Here is a 16,467-nt window from a genome sequence, read left to right on the forward strand (position 1 = left end):
CAAAATAAAAAACCCCCCCCCCCCCTTTTTTCCCCAAAAAAAAAAAAAAAAAAAAAAAGTAAATCCAAATAGTTGCCATTGCAATCCCATTTAAACTCTCACATCAATTTTAACAGACATTAAACATAATTAAAGTAACAAAAACAACTCGATTTACTTCCAAATCATCGTATTTAATACAGGAAAAAGATCACCATTTGGCACGAGCAGTGAGTTTCAGCGCGGATGGCTGGGGAGCACTGCACGGTCCCTCGGTTGCAATCTTATACAATCCATAGAGCTGCAACTGCAATTCATTCGATACCTTCTGAGCCGCCTTATCGGCCGCAGTAGCCGCCACAAACGCCGTTGCCGCACTAAATTCCTCATCCAACTCAGTGCTCTCCACACCCTCCCAGTCATCATCACTGTCACTATGATCACCAACACTGGAGCTTCCATAACGTAATTCTTCACTTTCATGAATCAACGGCTCTTTTTCCTCCAAAAGCTCCAGCGACGAAGTCTGCAATTCTTCGGGTTCGGATTCCGGTTCCAACGTAGCAGAACGGGTGATTCGGAGGTTTTCATCGCGGAAAGCAAAGATTATAGAAAAAAGCTTGGCTAGTAAAAATGAGAAAATGACGCCAACAATTACTGATTGAATATATTGTTGCCAGTCAGCCATAACTATAATTAATAAAACTAAAAATCCGCAAATTAGTGCAGAATATTGGGGCTTAAGATGGCGATGAACCCTAGAACTAGAAACAGAAAACACGCAGTTTATGCATAGTTAGAAAGTGTAGTATTTTGCCTGAGATGCAACTGCGATAGGTTCAAAGGGGCTGGCTGGGATCGTGTACAGTACGTTTTCATCCAATTATGTGCAGTGTTTTACTGTTGAGAACGACACGTGTGTATGCGACTTTAGTTAAAGCTTGTCTGGACCGACTAGGCCCAATTGTAATTGGGTCATATTTTTATTTGGTTTTGAGTAATTTGGATCGATGGATTGGGCTCTAATGCTCTAATTGTTGGCCTTTCATTTGTCACGTTTTTATTTAAAAGTCGAAATTACACCGACACCTACTTTTTAACTTATAATTTCAAAAATCAGGTGTAAGCCTTTTTCTTTCAAAAATGAAGTGTATCCCACCCCTACCCACCACAAACCCTAACTTAGTCTTACCCATTTCTCAGGTCACAATCGCTATCATACCAGTATAATTGTCGTCGACCACTACGGCCCATCGTCTCCACCAAGCCGCCACCTATGCCACCCTTGCCACCATCATTTCCCAGATGTTACTACTATTGTAGCAACAGTTCCCGACACTGCTATTACAACAACGTTGTGCCCAACGATGGTCCTGAGATGGCTTGAGAAAATGATTTAATGAAAATGGAACCAATAGTGGATATATACTGTTTTGGTCTTGTTTCAATCCAAATTTTTTGGTAGAATAATTTTTTGTAATAATGACTTTTGAAAAATGTATGACTAAAAAAGTGGAAAAATTTTGGGTTTACATATCAAATTAATTTATTGGAAGAATATATAATTGAAAATGAGTTTAAAAAAAAAAATTAAAGAATTTATAGAATGAGGCTCAAACAGGGGTTAGGTGTTTGTGTTGGAGTGGCATTGGTGGTGATGGCAGTTTTGTTAATGGCGAATAGGTGGTGGTTCATGGTAGTGGGAACATAACATTGCCTGTTTCGTGGTGATAAGTAATGGTGGTGACAGTATATATATATATATGACGAAGTGCTATGATAAGAATAGTGGTGGTGGTTTTGTAGTGATGGAAAGATGAAGTGTTACAAATATAACTCAATTTGTTACTGTTAGTGAAGACATAAGCGGTGGTTTGGAGGGAACAAATTGTAAAACTATGTAAACACTTTTTTGAAAAATTATGCTTAAAAAGTAAAAAATTTAAAGTAATTAGTAAACTGTTTAATGTATTTATGAATTTTCTCTTTAAAATATAATTTTTGGACTGAGGATTGGTGGGCTCTAATTATTGGTCTTTTTGAAAAGTGACCCGGTGCTATAAACTGAGTGCATATTTGTTAATTGGTTATTACAAGCATGAAATTTGTATGTAAAGAAAATAAATTTTAGGTAATTCAATTGTCTAGAATTTATTTGAATAGAAATTTTTAATTAAATATGTTTGATTGATTTAATTTTCAATCTAGAAAATATTATACTTGTTCGTTTTTTATTGGTGGATAGATGAGAAAGAGAAAAATTGAGTGAATTTCCTGAAAAATAAAATTTCATTCTCTCTAAAGAAAATATTTTTCCTGATTTTAAGGAAAATATGGTCATATGACCAAAAGTAGGAAAATATTTTCCATAAAAAAAATGGCAATCAAACATTACAAAAATAGAAATTTGGATGAAAAAAACATATTTTTCATGATAAATATTGACAATCAAATACACCTTAAATTTTATTTGTATCAATATACTTCTGAATTTTTGTCTCGAGATTTTTTGCTATCAAAATTTTTAGCGAAGGTTCATTTGAATACAAATGATTGTCCTATACCACAAATACAAAGTTTTAGTGAGACATTCTTTTTTCAATATTTTTACTTTTATTTATTTTTTCCCTAAAATTTTGTAAAATAAATTATAAATGTCGAAAGCTAATTGAGCATAATCTAGAATAAGAATTGAATATTAAGCACAAAAAATTGTTTGGGGAAGACAAAAATGAAATGCTCATCCTGGGAATCGAACCACTTTTTGTGGGAGGGTACTATGATAACACTGTACTATAAATAGCCAATACACTCATAAAAAAGAGAACGTGTTGAAGATAAAGTAAATATAAAGGTATTCGTCGGATTACTCACACAATTTATTCTTTTCTTTAGCATGAATAATTGCAGCGCCATTCGATCATGTACAACAAAACAAGTGAATCCTGTACACAACAAACGCTCAACTTATATATGTTACTCAAAAAGTAAAGAGTTCTATGAATTCAACTCTTAAACCTAACAATGTAACAAAAATTGTCATCGCTAACCATGTTAGTGCAACATATGATGTTTTTATCTTGCTACTCGACTCAGCCCATCTCTAGTTCCCGGCCGGTCTGACATCCAGACCATGAAAACTAGTCGACCAGAATTGGCCCACCACACAGAAATATGGCCAACAAACCTCGTCTGGACAAAGATGGCAGACGACAACTCTAATCATTCAAACGAGTAAACAAATATACGTAAAAGAACCGTTCCCCATTGTTTTCGTTATTTTCTCCAAGCGAATATCGACCACAGGCTCTTGCTCTACTGAGTCCCACTGCAATGAACAAATGGTAGAGTTTGTACAAGGTCCCATAGCCACATCCCATCATGCAGATATTCTTCTCCAATTGACATCACATCATAGGGTCTATCTCCTTCTCGGACCAGAAGTTTAATCCTAGAATTAAGCTGACCAATCATAATGTGGATAAGGCGAACCTGATATGTTTGTTAACTGGCAGCCAGTTTGCAATTTGAACAGGCCGAATGGATCAGCATCCTCGAATATCCGAAGACATAGCAACATGAATGGATTGGGTCCGGCCATCGACTTCATGTGCCAGCCTAGCATGCACCAAATTTTGAAGCCCCAAGCCAATGATGGATATGACTTAACAGGCGCATATCGAAAAGATTCCATCTTTGAAATTATCAATTATTAACCTGCGTCCTAAACTGTTATTGGTAGTCCATAATTGTGGAATGATCTAATTCGTCCATCCCACTCGGCAGTAACAATCACTAGACCCCAGGCATGAGAAATGGATGAACTCTGGCAAGAAGTCTGGAAAAGCTTGTATCGAGACTTGCACAATTTTGATGTAACAGAATGGGGACTAGACATGGGAAGCTTTTCCTCGGGCCAAGTCGCAGATCCCTTGGAGCTGGAGTCTAAGAAAAACTCTTGTCCCAAAGAAAAACGGTTGGAGGATGAGAAAGGCAATAAATCAGTTGAACGTTCTTGCAGTTCACTTGATGCGAGCCCATTCTCTGACTTACCAATTTTCAAGCCAGACCAAGGTATTGCAATGGAGGCATCAGTCGAGAAACACTCAAAGGATCTACTGGATCTTGGGTGCGAGGCAGGATACTTCTCCCCACCAATGTAGTTCCACATATAAACATTAGAATCCTCAGAAGCCGAGACAATATGTCTTCCATCTGATGTGAATGATGCATAGATCTGGTTCCCCCAGCTACCAAGGCCTTAAGCAGAGAAACCAATAGAGTTAATTCTAATAATTTGGCTGTGGGTAAGAACCAACAGAATTCAACGAGGGCCCAAAACGTATCCTTAAAAGAATGGCATAACATTATCATGGTTGGACTATTTGGCAACAGAAATCATTCACATCCAAAGGCATTCAAGTTCTCAAGTATGATGACTCTTAATTCATATGTCCTTAAAATAGCAGAAACAAATGCAATATAAAAGGCACTAAATTGCAAATAAGGATAAACTAGACGGATACTGTCAAATCATCAAACTACTTATCTACCATAACTTAGAAAAACATAAATACGTACCCTTGTATTTTGCAATCACATTCACACCGCTAAGAATTCTTACTTGTGAATCAGCACAAGTGACCAACACTTTGCTTGGATCTTGTGGGGAAAACTGCATTCATTGAACGCAAAAATTAGGATAACTTTAGCATCCAACATTAACAGAACAAAACTGTAAATAGGAGAAGTGAAATAACAAATTCATGGGCAACTTAGATTACCTGAAAGCCAGTTATCCTTTTGCAGGGGGACTTCTTTTTACTGGTTAAGCACATCTGAGCTTCTTCCAATTTGAAGTGATTATCTGATTCAAGAGATAAGAAGTGTCAAATCAATATGTAGGCCGGCCCTTGGGTAAAACCGCAGCTAATTTGTGCTTAACAGCAAATTCAAGTTTTATATAGACGTGAGAATTGGAAATTGAGACTCTGGATCTCCTCATCCTACTTGTGTCTAATAGACAAATGCTAAGAAGAGAACATATGCATATGAATGCTTGTAAAATAACAAACATAACAAGTGTTTAAAATGGTAAGAATCTATCGAATGCCAGTAAAAAACGGATAGTTTTACTCAAACAAGAGTCCCCAGATTTTGATCCAGGCAAATCCTCAACCATGATGTATACATCCAAAATTGTTCAAAATCGGGAAACAAATTATGGAGTCAGATGTCTGGAATTTTAAAACTTTTGACAGGTATTATATCCTATCAGAGCAGGAAAAACAATCTGTACAGTTATATGATATCACAAGATCAATGAACCACCATGTTAAACAAGAGAAGTGGGAAAAGACAGAGAAGTCCAGAAATTCAATGCAAATTACCTGATATATTAAAAAAGTAACAGGAACCTGAAATAGAGCCAATAACACAACCCTAAATAACAAAGAAAGAATTATAGGATTAGCATGTCTCAAAAATTTTTGAACTCAACGTTCAGTTTAAAACATGTAAAGTAACAGTATCAACAGACCTGTCCATCAGGGCGATAAGAAACAGCAGTTACAATATCCTTTATTTCAGTCCAGTCAACAACTTGACAGCTACTGTTTTGCCAAATGCGAACCTTCCCGTCTATTGATCCACTGATGAAGTAATCATCATTCGTAGGGTAAAACTGAACGCAGGTCACTACATAACATCAGATTGTTCTTTAGGTGAAGAATTGAGTACTTCTAATTGAATTTAAGTTTTGTATTTGCATTATTCTTCAAATCCACAATTAGCCATTGCTTGAAAAGTCACCAAATTTTACAGCCTGGTACATACCATAATCACTATGTGAAAAGACCTTGAGGCACTGATCACTTCCAACCCGCCACAAACGAACAGTTTTGTCAACTGATGACGAAAGAAGACACTGAAAAAGAGCAGGTTATTTCTTTAAAAAAGATTCTAACAATTTTTAAAAATACATAATCTATTAGCATAAGGTAAACTCACACTATTCTTCGACCATGAAATATCCAAGATCTTCCCCATATGTCCTTGGAACACATGCAATGGCTTCTCCAAAATTCGGAAAACCTTTGGAGGGAGTATAATACATGCTGAGTCAGGTGTTTTTTTCAGACTTGTGGATTTGTTAGTTTTATCTTTCTCCACAGTCAGAGATGCCAATTCAGATAGATGATTCACAGAGAAGTATATGCATGACGGATCAGCATCTGGAATGTCGGTATTATCTGATCTCTCATCTTCCACCACTTGCCAGACTCGCACAATCTTATCTTCACCGGCGCTTGCTAGGTACTGTCCATCAAGACTGAATTTCATTGCCAATATTGCCCCATCATGCGCCTGAATATCTTGTCCTGTATAAAGAGCTGAGAGTTCCTTCAACCTTCTCTGACAATGGCGAACCTTGACTCTGTGGACCCTGGTCCCTTGAGCTTGGTTGGACCTATGGGATTGTGGATCATAGCCTCTCTCATTCCCACTCATCATACATGTGAAGGATCGCAATCTACTCAACCATCGACCCTTCAATTTATTCATTACCCTCGCATTGTTTCCTTTAAACTCCATTTCTCCCTGCACAAGTTGCTGTGCTGAGGGAGATAATTGAGAAATGTTCTTAAATTCCTCATGTATCAGCAATCGGTCCGATTTCCCAACTTGAAGTATTCTCAGCCTGCCCACCTCCCCCAAATCATCCGCACTACTTTCAATTCCACTGTTCGAATTCCTAATTTCATAAGCAAAATTTTCACTAGAACCCACTCTGGACGAAACCAAACCATCGGTGTTCCAACTTGACATAGAAGAGCGGCTAGACGAAAATTCATCTTCAAAATTTGAGGCCTTGTCTACAGCCCCAGTACCCTCCCAAAGTCTATTAATCTTTTCTGTAAATACACCACCTTCACCATGATATACATTTACTGAATTGTCCCCTAACCTATCTGGGTTCAATCCCATCCATCTAACAAATTTTCTGCGACGCTCTCTAACACTTTGAGGACTCCCAATCCACACATCATATTCCCAATTTTTAATGCTTGGACAGTCTGAACCCAACTCCAATGCTGGTGCAATGTGGTCCAGGGCATCAAAAAATCGAGATTCCTCTTCTTCGTCGCTAAAGCTACACATGATTCCTTGAATTCAACCCATGAAAAAAGTGAAACTCTACCTCAAGAAACCGATTGTATTAAGCTCTAGGCCATGTGCTTAAAATCTTCCAATGTAAAACCTTTAAAAACAATGACAACAGAAGTAAGATTAAAAAATAACTAAACAATACACAAGCACAACCAAGGTACCATTAAAATAAATAAAAATTTCAGTTTCCGAACAGGAAATAAAACAAATAATACTGATAATAGCAATATTAAATAACAATAGATCCAACATATATCCCAATCAATACCCATTGAACCTGGTCTACCACATAATATAACTTTCTACAATGAAAAGCTAATAAACTTTTTTCATAGAAAAACTAAATTTTATAAAAAATTAGTATAACCCTCTTTCAGTTAGCATCGAAAAATGAAAACCCGTTACCAAGATAACGACTATCTGCAGACTGCACTTCACATGTCAAATATTAGCATAAAAAATGACATTCATATAAATGAAGAAAGACGATGAGAAATTCAAAGGGTATAAACGATTTGCTCACATGGGTTCACTGGGTAGAGATCCGGGTTGGGGGGGGGGGGTGGTTTCAATTTTGGTTGCTCTCTTCAGAAAGAAAGCACGGAGGAGTATTGAGCAATAAAAAAAAAAAATGCAAACTTCAGATGGAAATAGTAATTAATGAACCGAAGAAGGATTAAATTTGGTAAAAGGGAAAATCTAAAAATGGCAAAGGAAAAAGCAGAAATTTCTTGATTTATGTTTGAAACGAGACCTTGGAGACACGAAGCACTGCATATTGTGCTCTCTTTGTACTTACAGAAATCTCTCTAATTGGGAATTAGGGAGCCAATTTACTTCTGCATGTTCAAGTCAAGAATTAAAAAAATAGAAAATAAAAAATAAATAAATAATTACTAATTTTTGAAAAAGTTACTTTAAATAAAAACAAGAAATGTTAAACATGTTTGAGAAATAAATTTAGGAGGTGTCCTCAATCTAGAGTTTGATGAATTTTAAAACTTCATATAAATTGAAATATCATCATTTCAAATTTAAATATAATTCATTAAAATATAGGTGTTCTCAATCTAGATTTTTAAAAATACTTATAAATTTAGGTGCCCTCAACGTAGATTTTAATAGATAGTTTTGAAATTTAGATGTCCTCATAACTGGTTGATTTTAAAAGATTTCATTAAGTAGATAGATTTTGAAGGATTTCAAGGTAAAAATATAAGTACAAAAAATTAGTAACAATTTTAACCCAAATCTAAAAATTTCACAACATTTCTCACCTCTCTCCATATTTGCTGCCTTCTCTCTCTCCCCCCTATCTTGAAAATTTTTTTCTTCTTCTTTCTATCTCACATTTTCTTTACTGTGAAAAGATCGTGTATGGCAACTTTTTAATTGATGATAATTTATGAAAGATTACTATTTTTTGTTGAATATTGAGTTGATTTTTTATTGAACTTATTTTTTCTTATTGAAGCTATATATTGTTTACTATTTTATAGATATGCTGAAAATTATCATGGTAATTTACGATTTCTAGTATGCATACTGGAACAAATTTATCTTTCAAGTTCTGTACCCTATTCATTTTTCTTGGGAAGAGCTGTGTGTTTTCTATATATACCTGCAAATCCTAGCCAAGACATGTGAGGATCGTATCCCATAATTTTTTCTTTTGTGTCTGCACGGTCAATAAGAATTCTGGGGGTATGAAATTAATTGCCTTGTGGTCATGCATGTGTACGTCTGTGTGTTTGTATCTCACAAGGTTGTGGTCTTTTGAACTAATTCATATTGATTACGACTTTGATTATTTAACACTACATATTTTTGTTCTCTCCCACTCTCACATTTTGTTGAATATTGGGTGTATTTTTTATTGAAACTCTGTTATAATATTCAATGTTTAACAAACAATTGAACAAGGATTCGATCATTTTCTGTGATTTATTAACATGCATATGTGTAAAAATGAGTCGTTAAATAAGAAGTAAAAATTTGTTGCTTATGTTAAGCATATTTATAAATTTTACCCAAAATCTATAAAATCCGTGAAAATCTTTTAAAATCTACAAAATAGAAATCCATTCAAATCTTATGAAATTTATTAAATTCTATCAAATTTCACACAATCCATGAGAAGTTATAAATATTAAGAAATCTATTAAATTCTGAAATGGGGACACCCCCATTACTAAAGATAAGTTTCATAGGATAGATAAAGTTTACTTTTACTTTAGGGAAAATTACAGCAAAGGTAAAAAATCTTTCGTTTATTAGCAGACTTTGTCTAAACTTTTGATTTGTGTCATTGGAGATACCAAACCTTTACAAAATTCGTACCCGAAGTCCAGATTGACGGTTTCTGTAAGTTTGACCCCAAAAACAGTCAGTTTATATAAAAAAATTAAAAATCTAATAATTTTGACCAAGTAAGGTAAGGGTAAAATTGTAACTTTTTAATTTTAATACAAAAAATAAATAAAAAGGAAAATAAAATAATAAAACCGCATCTTCTTCTTCAAAACAAAGGAAAACGGCAGGGTGAGCTGGGTATTTGGGTGCTACGCCGATAATATGGAGCTAGATCGGAGGTTGTGTATAAAGAATAGCGACAAGTTTTGGGTAAAGTGTAGGTCATACATGAACTAAACTGGTGGCTCGTGATGTTGAAGGTTTAGACGGATATGCGACTGGGAAATCATACGCACAATCGCAGGTTGTGGTGTAGTTATGAATGGGAGTTTGGATTGGTGGGGTGTGGTGGTCAAGCCATGGGTGACGTGGTGGTCACGATGGATATAGACAATAACTTAACCCTCGCCTTAAACCCACAACCCATTTACGGATCTGATGTTGACCCCAACTTCAAAGTCAACAACCCAGCAACTCAACTAGGGTGAGGATGAGGGACCTGAATTGGTCTGCTCCAATTTTTTGGCTGGACGAGTCCCGTGTGCTTGCTCGGAGTTGGATGAAATGCTGGAGGAAGAGGAGGCGAATGGGGATATTCCAGGTAAGAAGCAGGTTTGGATTGCTAGGAATCTGGCTGGGGCCACAGTCCTGTATTCCCGAGTGGGTGGCTGATATTAGCGAGCTCAAAGGGTACCATAGGAGGCACCAGATCTGTTTGTAGTGTGCCAATGCGATTGTTGTTGTCAAGTTATGGGTGAGGTAGTGGTGCCGGTGGCCGGCAATTGGTGAAGAAGTGGGAGGGGGCGAGTTTTTTTATTATTTTATTTTCCTTTTTAAATAATTTTTATTTATTTTTTATAATAAAATTATAAAGTAACAATTTTACCTAAGGATGTCAAACGGGCCGAGCGGCTCGTCAGCTCGGCTCGTGGGCTGCTCGGGCTCGTCAAATGACGAGTCCGAGCTCGAGCCAAGCCGGGGGTTGCTTCCAACGAGCCGAGCCCGCTCGGCTCGTCAAGCTCGCCCGGCCCACGAGCCGGCTCGTCCAAAAAAGTGGAAAAAAATAATATTTTATCAATAAAATTTGAAAAATTTGCAAAAATAAAATAAAAATCACGAGCTCGCAAGCAGCTCGTGGGCTCTGCTCGACTCGGCCCACGAGCTCGTGGCTCGTGAGGACACGAGAGGGTCGAGCCGGCTTGACTCGACCCATTGCCATCCCTAATTTTACCCTTGCCTTACTCGGTCAAAATTATTAGATTTTTAATTTTGAGGTCAACTGATGGTTTTTGGTGTCAAACTAACGCAAACCGTCAATTTGGACTTCGGGTGTGAGTTTTGTAAAGGTTTGTTACCTCCGATGACACATATAAAAGGTTTGGGCAAAATTTGCTAATAAACGAAAGGTTTGGTACTTTGGCTATAATTCTCCCTTAATTTTATGCTTATCCAAACGTGCCTATTTTAAACAATTTTGTCTAAAGATTAAGGTTCCATTTGACGGAATATTTATTTCTAGTAGAAGAGTTTCTTGAAAAAATAACTTTAGTTCGATTTCCTTTTAAAACACTTTTAACCTCAAAAAGCACTTTCAAAAATTATACAAATATGTTCGAAATAATTTCTTAATCTTTAAAATAATTTTTAATGAGTATGACACTGATCGAGGAATAATGGAAAGATAATGATGTAGTTGAAGCATATTTTGTATGGTCTACGATAGGCTCTCTTTTGAAAGAAGAACGGAATGATTTAAGCCCTGTCGGAAATGGAATGGCCACCAATATTCGTGTTTATTTCTTTAAATCGTTAGTAAGATTTAGGAATTATTTGACGACAATTTTATCAGATTTTGTTAAAAGTTAGACGTGTTCGATTTAGCTAAGAAGTTGATAAAAATTTAAACGAAAATCAATAATTAACTTTACCCACACATTTTTATCAACTTTACAATCATACAATTATTTAACTGTTATCAACATCTGGTAAAGATAGAATTTTTTGCAAAATCGCCCCCCAGGGCACATCCCAACTGGCAAAGATGAGGGCGCTTCAAGGTTGGCAGATCAGAGGTTGTGAGTTTGATTCTTGGAAGGCTCTTGGAAGGCAGATATTCTCCTGGAAGGCAGGATTTATCCTGAAAGGTAGGAACTCTATTGGAAGATAATGTGCAAAGATGGGAAAACGACTTGCTTGGCAATTTGGCAGATCAGTTGGGGGGCTCTTGAGTACTGGTCAATTTGGGGCACAACTTGTGGTTTAACCTATCTGCAGTTTGAGGGGCCAAGGTGTAGACTCCAGGATTTAGTCACTGCAAAGTGGATATCTGGATATCAAAAAAAAAAAAAAAGGAATTTTTCGCAAAACCAAACTAGGCAAAAATGTATGATTGAAATGTTATTGATTGCGAGAACATTTCAAATAATCTCAAACGAGTACTTAGCTCCTGTTTGGGCCCCTTCCTCTTTCAACTTTTTTTCCCTCTTATTTTCAACCACATAATCTTTCATAAAATAATATTACACGTAAATAATAAAAATTCTTCTTTTTCAACCACATACTCTAAAAAGAAAAAAAAAACTATTTAAAAAATTAAAAATTTGAAAAAAAAAAAGAAAAAAAAGAGAACAAACGGGAGCTTAGTATGTTGTTAGGGCTATTATTTAATCTCCAATTTTATTTTTTCGCATACTTATTTTTAATCAAATATTTATGAAATTCACTACTTTTATCAATTTTTATCAAAATTTACTAAAAACATAATTTTTAATCAAATGTAAAAGGGTTTTCTTATTTGTAAAATAGTTTAAAGTGAAATCTATTTATATTCAAATAATGAGGGGAAATACAATTTCATATTAATATTTTTTCCTATTATGGCCTCTGAATTAAGAAGAAAAATAAAATGAAGAAGAGATTTTGTTGTTAACACTTGACAAGAAACACATACTATATTGAATGCAAAAGTTAAGGAATTTGGAACTTTTCTAGATAGATTCAAGGGATGATGGGAATCATTCAACTTTTTCATGCTCTAACAATTTTATTTTTATTTCAGGTTTTAAATTCAAGAATTCACAACGGATTTTATTTCGCTTTGAAGGCTAATGGACCTAGCAAAAGTGCAAAATTGTCGTACTGCTAGGCTTCCCAACCATGTCTATGTCGTTAAGACCATATGGACATATATATATATATATATATATATATATATATATATGTTAAGTATTGGTGACATGACACAACATTTAATTGATGAATTATAATATAATCGCAGCATCAAAAGTGTCAACATATTTGACAAAGCTTAAAAAAATAATGTTACTTTTAAGTAACAAGGACTTCAAAAAATGTTTAAATAACTAATTTAAAGCAGAATAGTTAACATTTGAACCGTCGGACAATTTTTTTTTAACATTAGAGTTCATTTAGTGGATGAAACAACTTAATGTATAGGTCTAGCTTATCGATATTTCTAGAAAACTCTACTTAGATCCCTTATTTTTTTACCGAGGAAACATGTGCTCAAAATATTTCGATGCTAGTCGAGGAAGACTTCCTAATGGTAGAATATTCTTCCTCAACTAGCATCGAAATATTAGAAACAAAAATGAATCTCTTATACATAATCTTGAATGTTATTTTACTACAAGAATAAGTAATATTTTACTACTTAAATAAGTAATTTATCTTTTAACTTATAAATAAAAATAAACCATGTTCAAGATTTTTTCTTCTTCTTATTTTGGGTGTTGGAACTAGCACCAACCAATACAACATGGGAATGAGTTGTAATAAAATAAACGAATCTTACCTGAAAACTTTAAATACAGAATAAATCCATTGTATACTAGTTGGATTGCTTGGTTCTTAAGTAACAAATCAAAACACCCACCCATGCTCTCATGCACAGAATATTATCATCAATAATGTATACAGTTCATTGTACTTACTTTGTTCTTCTCAAACAGAACCAGATTCTACTAACTGTAGATCTTATTACTATTATTTTTAAATAAAAAACTGGAATTTGCATAATCAAATGTTTGGGATACCACTTATGTCATTACAAATGATTTTCTCAACAGTTTTTAACTTTATTTTTCCTCCCCTCGATTTGTTGGTACTTGAAAATTGACTAGACTTTCACTCTTAAATTAACAAATCCTTTTTCGTGTTAAAGATTCAACATAAGCAACTTGCAATATTGAAACCAAAAGAGGTAGATTGATTGTGTGTGTGTGTGTATATGGTAATGAAAATGATCTCCTAACCACCGGTGCACACAATTTAATCGGTAAATCATTTAACATAAGCTAAGCACCGATATTTAAAAAGTCATTCCCGTATATAGAAGCAGACAATATTTAAGTTTATATTAGTTGTTAAATTTTGACCAGTTTTTTTATTAACTTTATTTCTCCTCTCCTCGATTGGTTGGTACTTGAAAATTGACTAGACTTTCACACTTAAATTAACAAATCCTTTTTTTGTGTTAAAGATTCAATATAAGCAACTTGCAATATTGAAACCAAAAGAGGTAGATTGATTGTATGCGTGTGTGTGTAGTAACGAAAATGATATCCTAAACACCGATACTTATCTTATGTTAAGTACCGATGACATGATATACCATTTAATTGGTGAATCATTTAACATAAATTAAGCACCGATACTTAGAAAATTATTTTCATTATTTTCGTATATAGAAGAAGACAATATTTAAGTTTATATTAGTTGTTGAATTTTGACCAGTTTTTTATTAACTAAAATAATTCAAATATATATGGGTAGAATGTGAAAGTCAAATCAAATTATTTATTAGTGAATCAAGACACATATATTTTATTACCAAATAATACTCAATTAAATATTAAGCATCTTTCACAAGGTTTTACTTTTTATATACATTGATAGGCACCAAAATGTCTATGATTGAGATGTCAACTAATTGTGCATGGTGGCCGACATATAAATTTATTACTGTGCCTGATTCTTTGTGATAATCATTTTCCTTTCTAGTTTTTTATTCAATTATTTATTTAAAATATTTGTCCCTCGAATAATAGTATTTAAAAATTTAAATGGTCAATAATGAAAAAATTGTTTCCATGTATCGCTTTCTTTCTTGACAAATATCAATCATTTTATAATTGGTGCAACATTTATTTATCGATGTATATAACCTTTTATATTTCATTCCTTATATCATGTTTTCAGTTTTAACCTCGTTATACCTAGGAAAAGCGTGCATAGAAAGTGCGGATAACATGTGCGTGTGGTCGGCTAAATTTGAAAGTAGATAAACGTCTGTTTGTGAGTGATTTTAAGAATTGATTTTTTGACCGTTAGGAGAAAAGTGGGGTCAACTTGTGAGAGAAGAAGTCAAATATGACGGCTGAAATAGTGAAATAACAATAAAAAAATCAATTTTTTAGGTAAAAAAATCACTCCCAAACAGGCCCTAAGAGAAATTATTTATTTTTGATAATAAATCTTATCTTATAATAAAAAAATCAATTTTTTGGATAAAAAAATCGCTCCCAAACAGGCCCTAAGAGAGATTATTTATTTTTGATAATAAATCTTATCATATAATAAAAAAAAAGGTAAAAAATAATAAATGTACGACCTGAGAACTGGGATGTGACACATACCTTTGTTCTATCATTTTCTGAAAAATAATTGATTTGACATTCATTTTCCAAGAAATCAAAAGGGAAAAGAAATTGAAAGGAAGCAGTGTTTCCCTTCGAATCCAGCCACAAATCTTGTAGGCAGAAGGAGTAGTCTATTTCAAACAAATAATTAATATCTCCTTTCTGGCAAATCAAAATGATTATATTCACACATTTTATATAAAAATAAATTCTGACTTAAATGTAAGAAATACGATGAAACAATAATTTTTACCTTCACCATGATATACATTTACTGAATTGTCCCCTAACCTATCTGGGTTCAATCCCATCCATCTAACAAATTTTCTGCGACGCTCTCTAACACTTTGAGGACTCCCAATCCACACATCATATTCCCAATTTTTAATGCTTGGACAGTCTGAACCCAACTCCAATGCTGGTGCAATGTGGTCCAGGGCATCAAAAAATCGAGATTCCTCTTCTTCGTCGCTAAAGCTACACATGATTCCTTGAATTCAACCCATGAAAAAAGTGAAACTCTACCTCAAGAAACCGATTGTATTAAGTTCTAGGCCATGTGCTTAAAATCTTCCAATGTAAAACCTTTAAAAACAATTACAACAGAAGTAAGATTAAAAAATAACTAAACAATACACAAGCACAACCAAGGTACCATTAAAATAAATAAAAATTTCAGTTTCCGAACAGGAAATAAAACAAATAATACTGATAATAGCAATATTAAATAACAATAGATCCAACATGTATCCCAATCAATACCCATTGAACCTGGTCTACCACATAATATAACTTTCTACAATGAAAAGCTAATAAACTTTTTTCATAGAAAAACTAAATTTTATAAAAAATTAGTATAACCCTCTTTCAGTTAGCATCGAAAAATGAAAACCCGTTACCAAGATAACGACTATCTGCAGACTGCACTTCACATGTCAAATATTAGCATAAAAAATGACATTCATATAAATGAAGAAAGACGATGAGAAATTCAAAGGGTATAAACGATTTGCTCACATGGGTTCACTGGGTAGAGATCCGGGTTGGGGGGGGGGGTTTCAATTTTGGTTGCTCTCTTCAGAAAGAAAGCACGGAGGAGTATTGAGCAATAAAAAAAAAAAATGCAAACTTCAGATGGAAATAGTAATTAATGAACCGAAGAAGGATTAAATTTGGTAAAAGGGAAAATCTAAAAATGGCAAAGGAAAAAGCAGAAATTTCTTGATTTATGTTTGAAACGAGACCT

The 16,467-nt window shown here is 34.3% G+C and overlaps 2 protein-coding genes across 4 annotated transcripts in view; both read right to left on the reverse strand.

The window, feature by feature from the left end:
* LOC111367717 (acyl-CoA-binding domain-containing protein 1-like) overlaps window positions 1-851 on the reverse strand; it is a 3,163-nt gene extending 2,312 nt beyond the window's left edge. Inside the window, exon 1 of the mRNA XM_022988737.1 lies at window positions 195-851. Within this exon, the coding sequence (XP_022844505.1) occupies window positions 195-667 (473 nt within the window). The 5' untranslated portion in view covers window positions 668-851. The remainder of the gene's footprint in view (window positions 1-194) is intronic.
* Window positions 852-2,822: 1,971 nt separating this feature from the next.
* On the reverse strand, window positions 2,823-15,788 carry LOC111367718 (WD repeat-containing protein 44-like). Of its 3 annotated transcripts, none has more exons than XM_022988741.1 (8): window positions 15,475-15,788; window positions 5,989-6,908; window positions 5,815-5,905; window positions 5,519-5,676; window positions 5,370-5,421; window positions 4,764-4,846; window positions 4,561-4,654; window positions 2,823-4,239 (listed from the first exon to the last, which is right to left on the reverse strand). In XM_022988741.1, the coding sequence occupies exons 1-8, from the start codon at window positions 15,704-15,706 to the stop codon at window positions 3,704-3,706; spliced, it is 2,166 nt and encodes a 721-aa protein (XP_022844509.1). In that variant the 5' UTR covers window positions 15,707-15,788; the 3' UTR covers window positions 2,823-3,703. The 3 variants fall into 3 exon arrangements, with proteins under 3 accessions (XP_022844509.1, XP_022844507.1, XP_022844506.1); XM_022988739.1 differs by lacking the exon at window positions 15,475-15,788 and adding an exon at window positions 7,904-7,965 and having other exon boundaries at window positions 5,989-7,240; XM_022988738.1 differs by lacking the exon at window positions 15,475-15,788 and adding an exon at window positions 7,673-7,951 and having other exon boundaries at window positions 5,989-7,240.
* Between the last annotated feature and the right edge of the window lie 679 nt (window positions 15,789-16,467).

This window comes from Olea europaea, chromosome 18, assembly GCF_002742605.1.
Source record: "Olea europaea var. sylvestris chromosome 18, O_europaea_v1, whole genome shotgun sequence".
NCBI lineage: Eukaryota > Viridiplantae > Streptophyta > Magnoliopsida > Lamiales > Oleaceae > Olea > Olea europaea.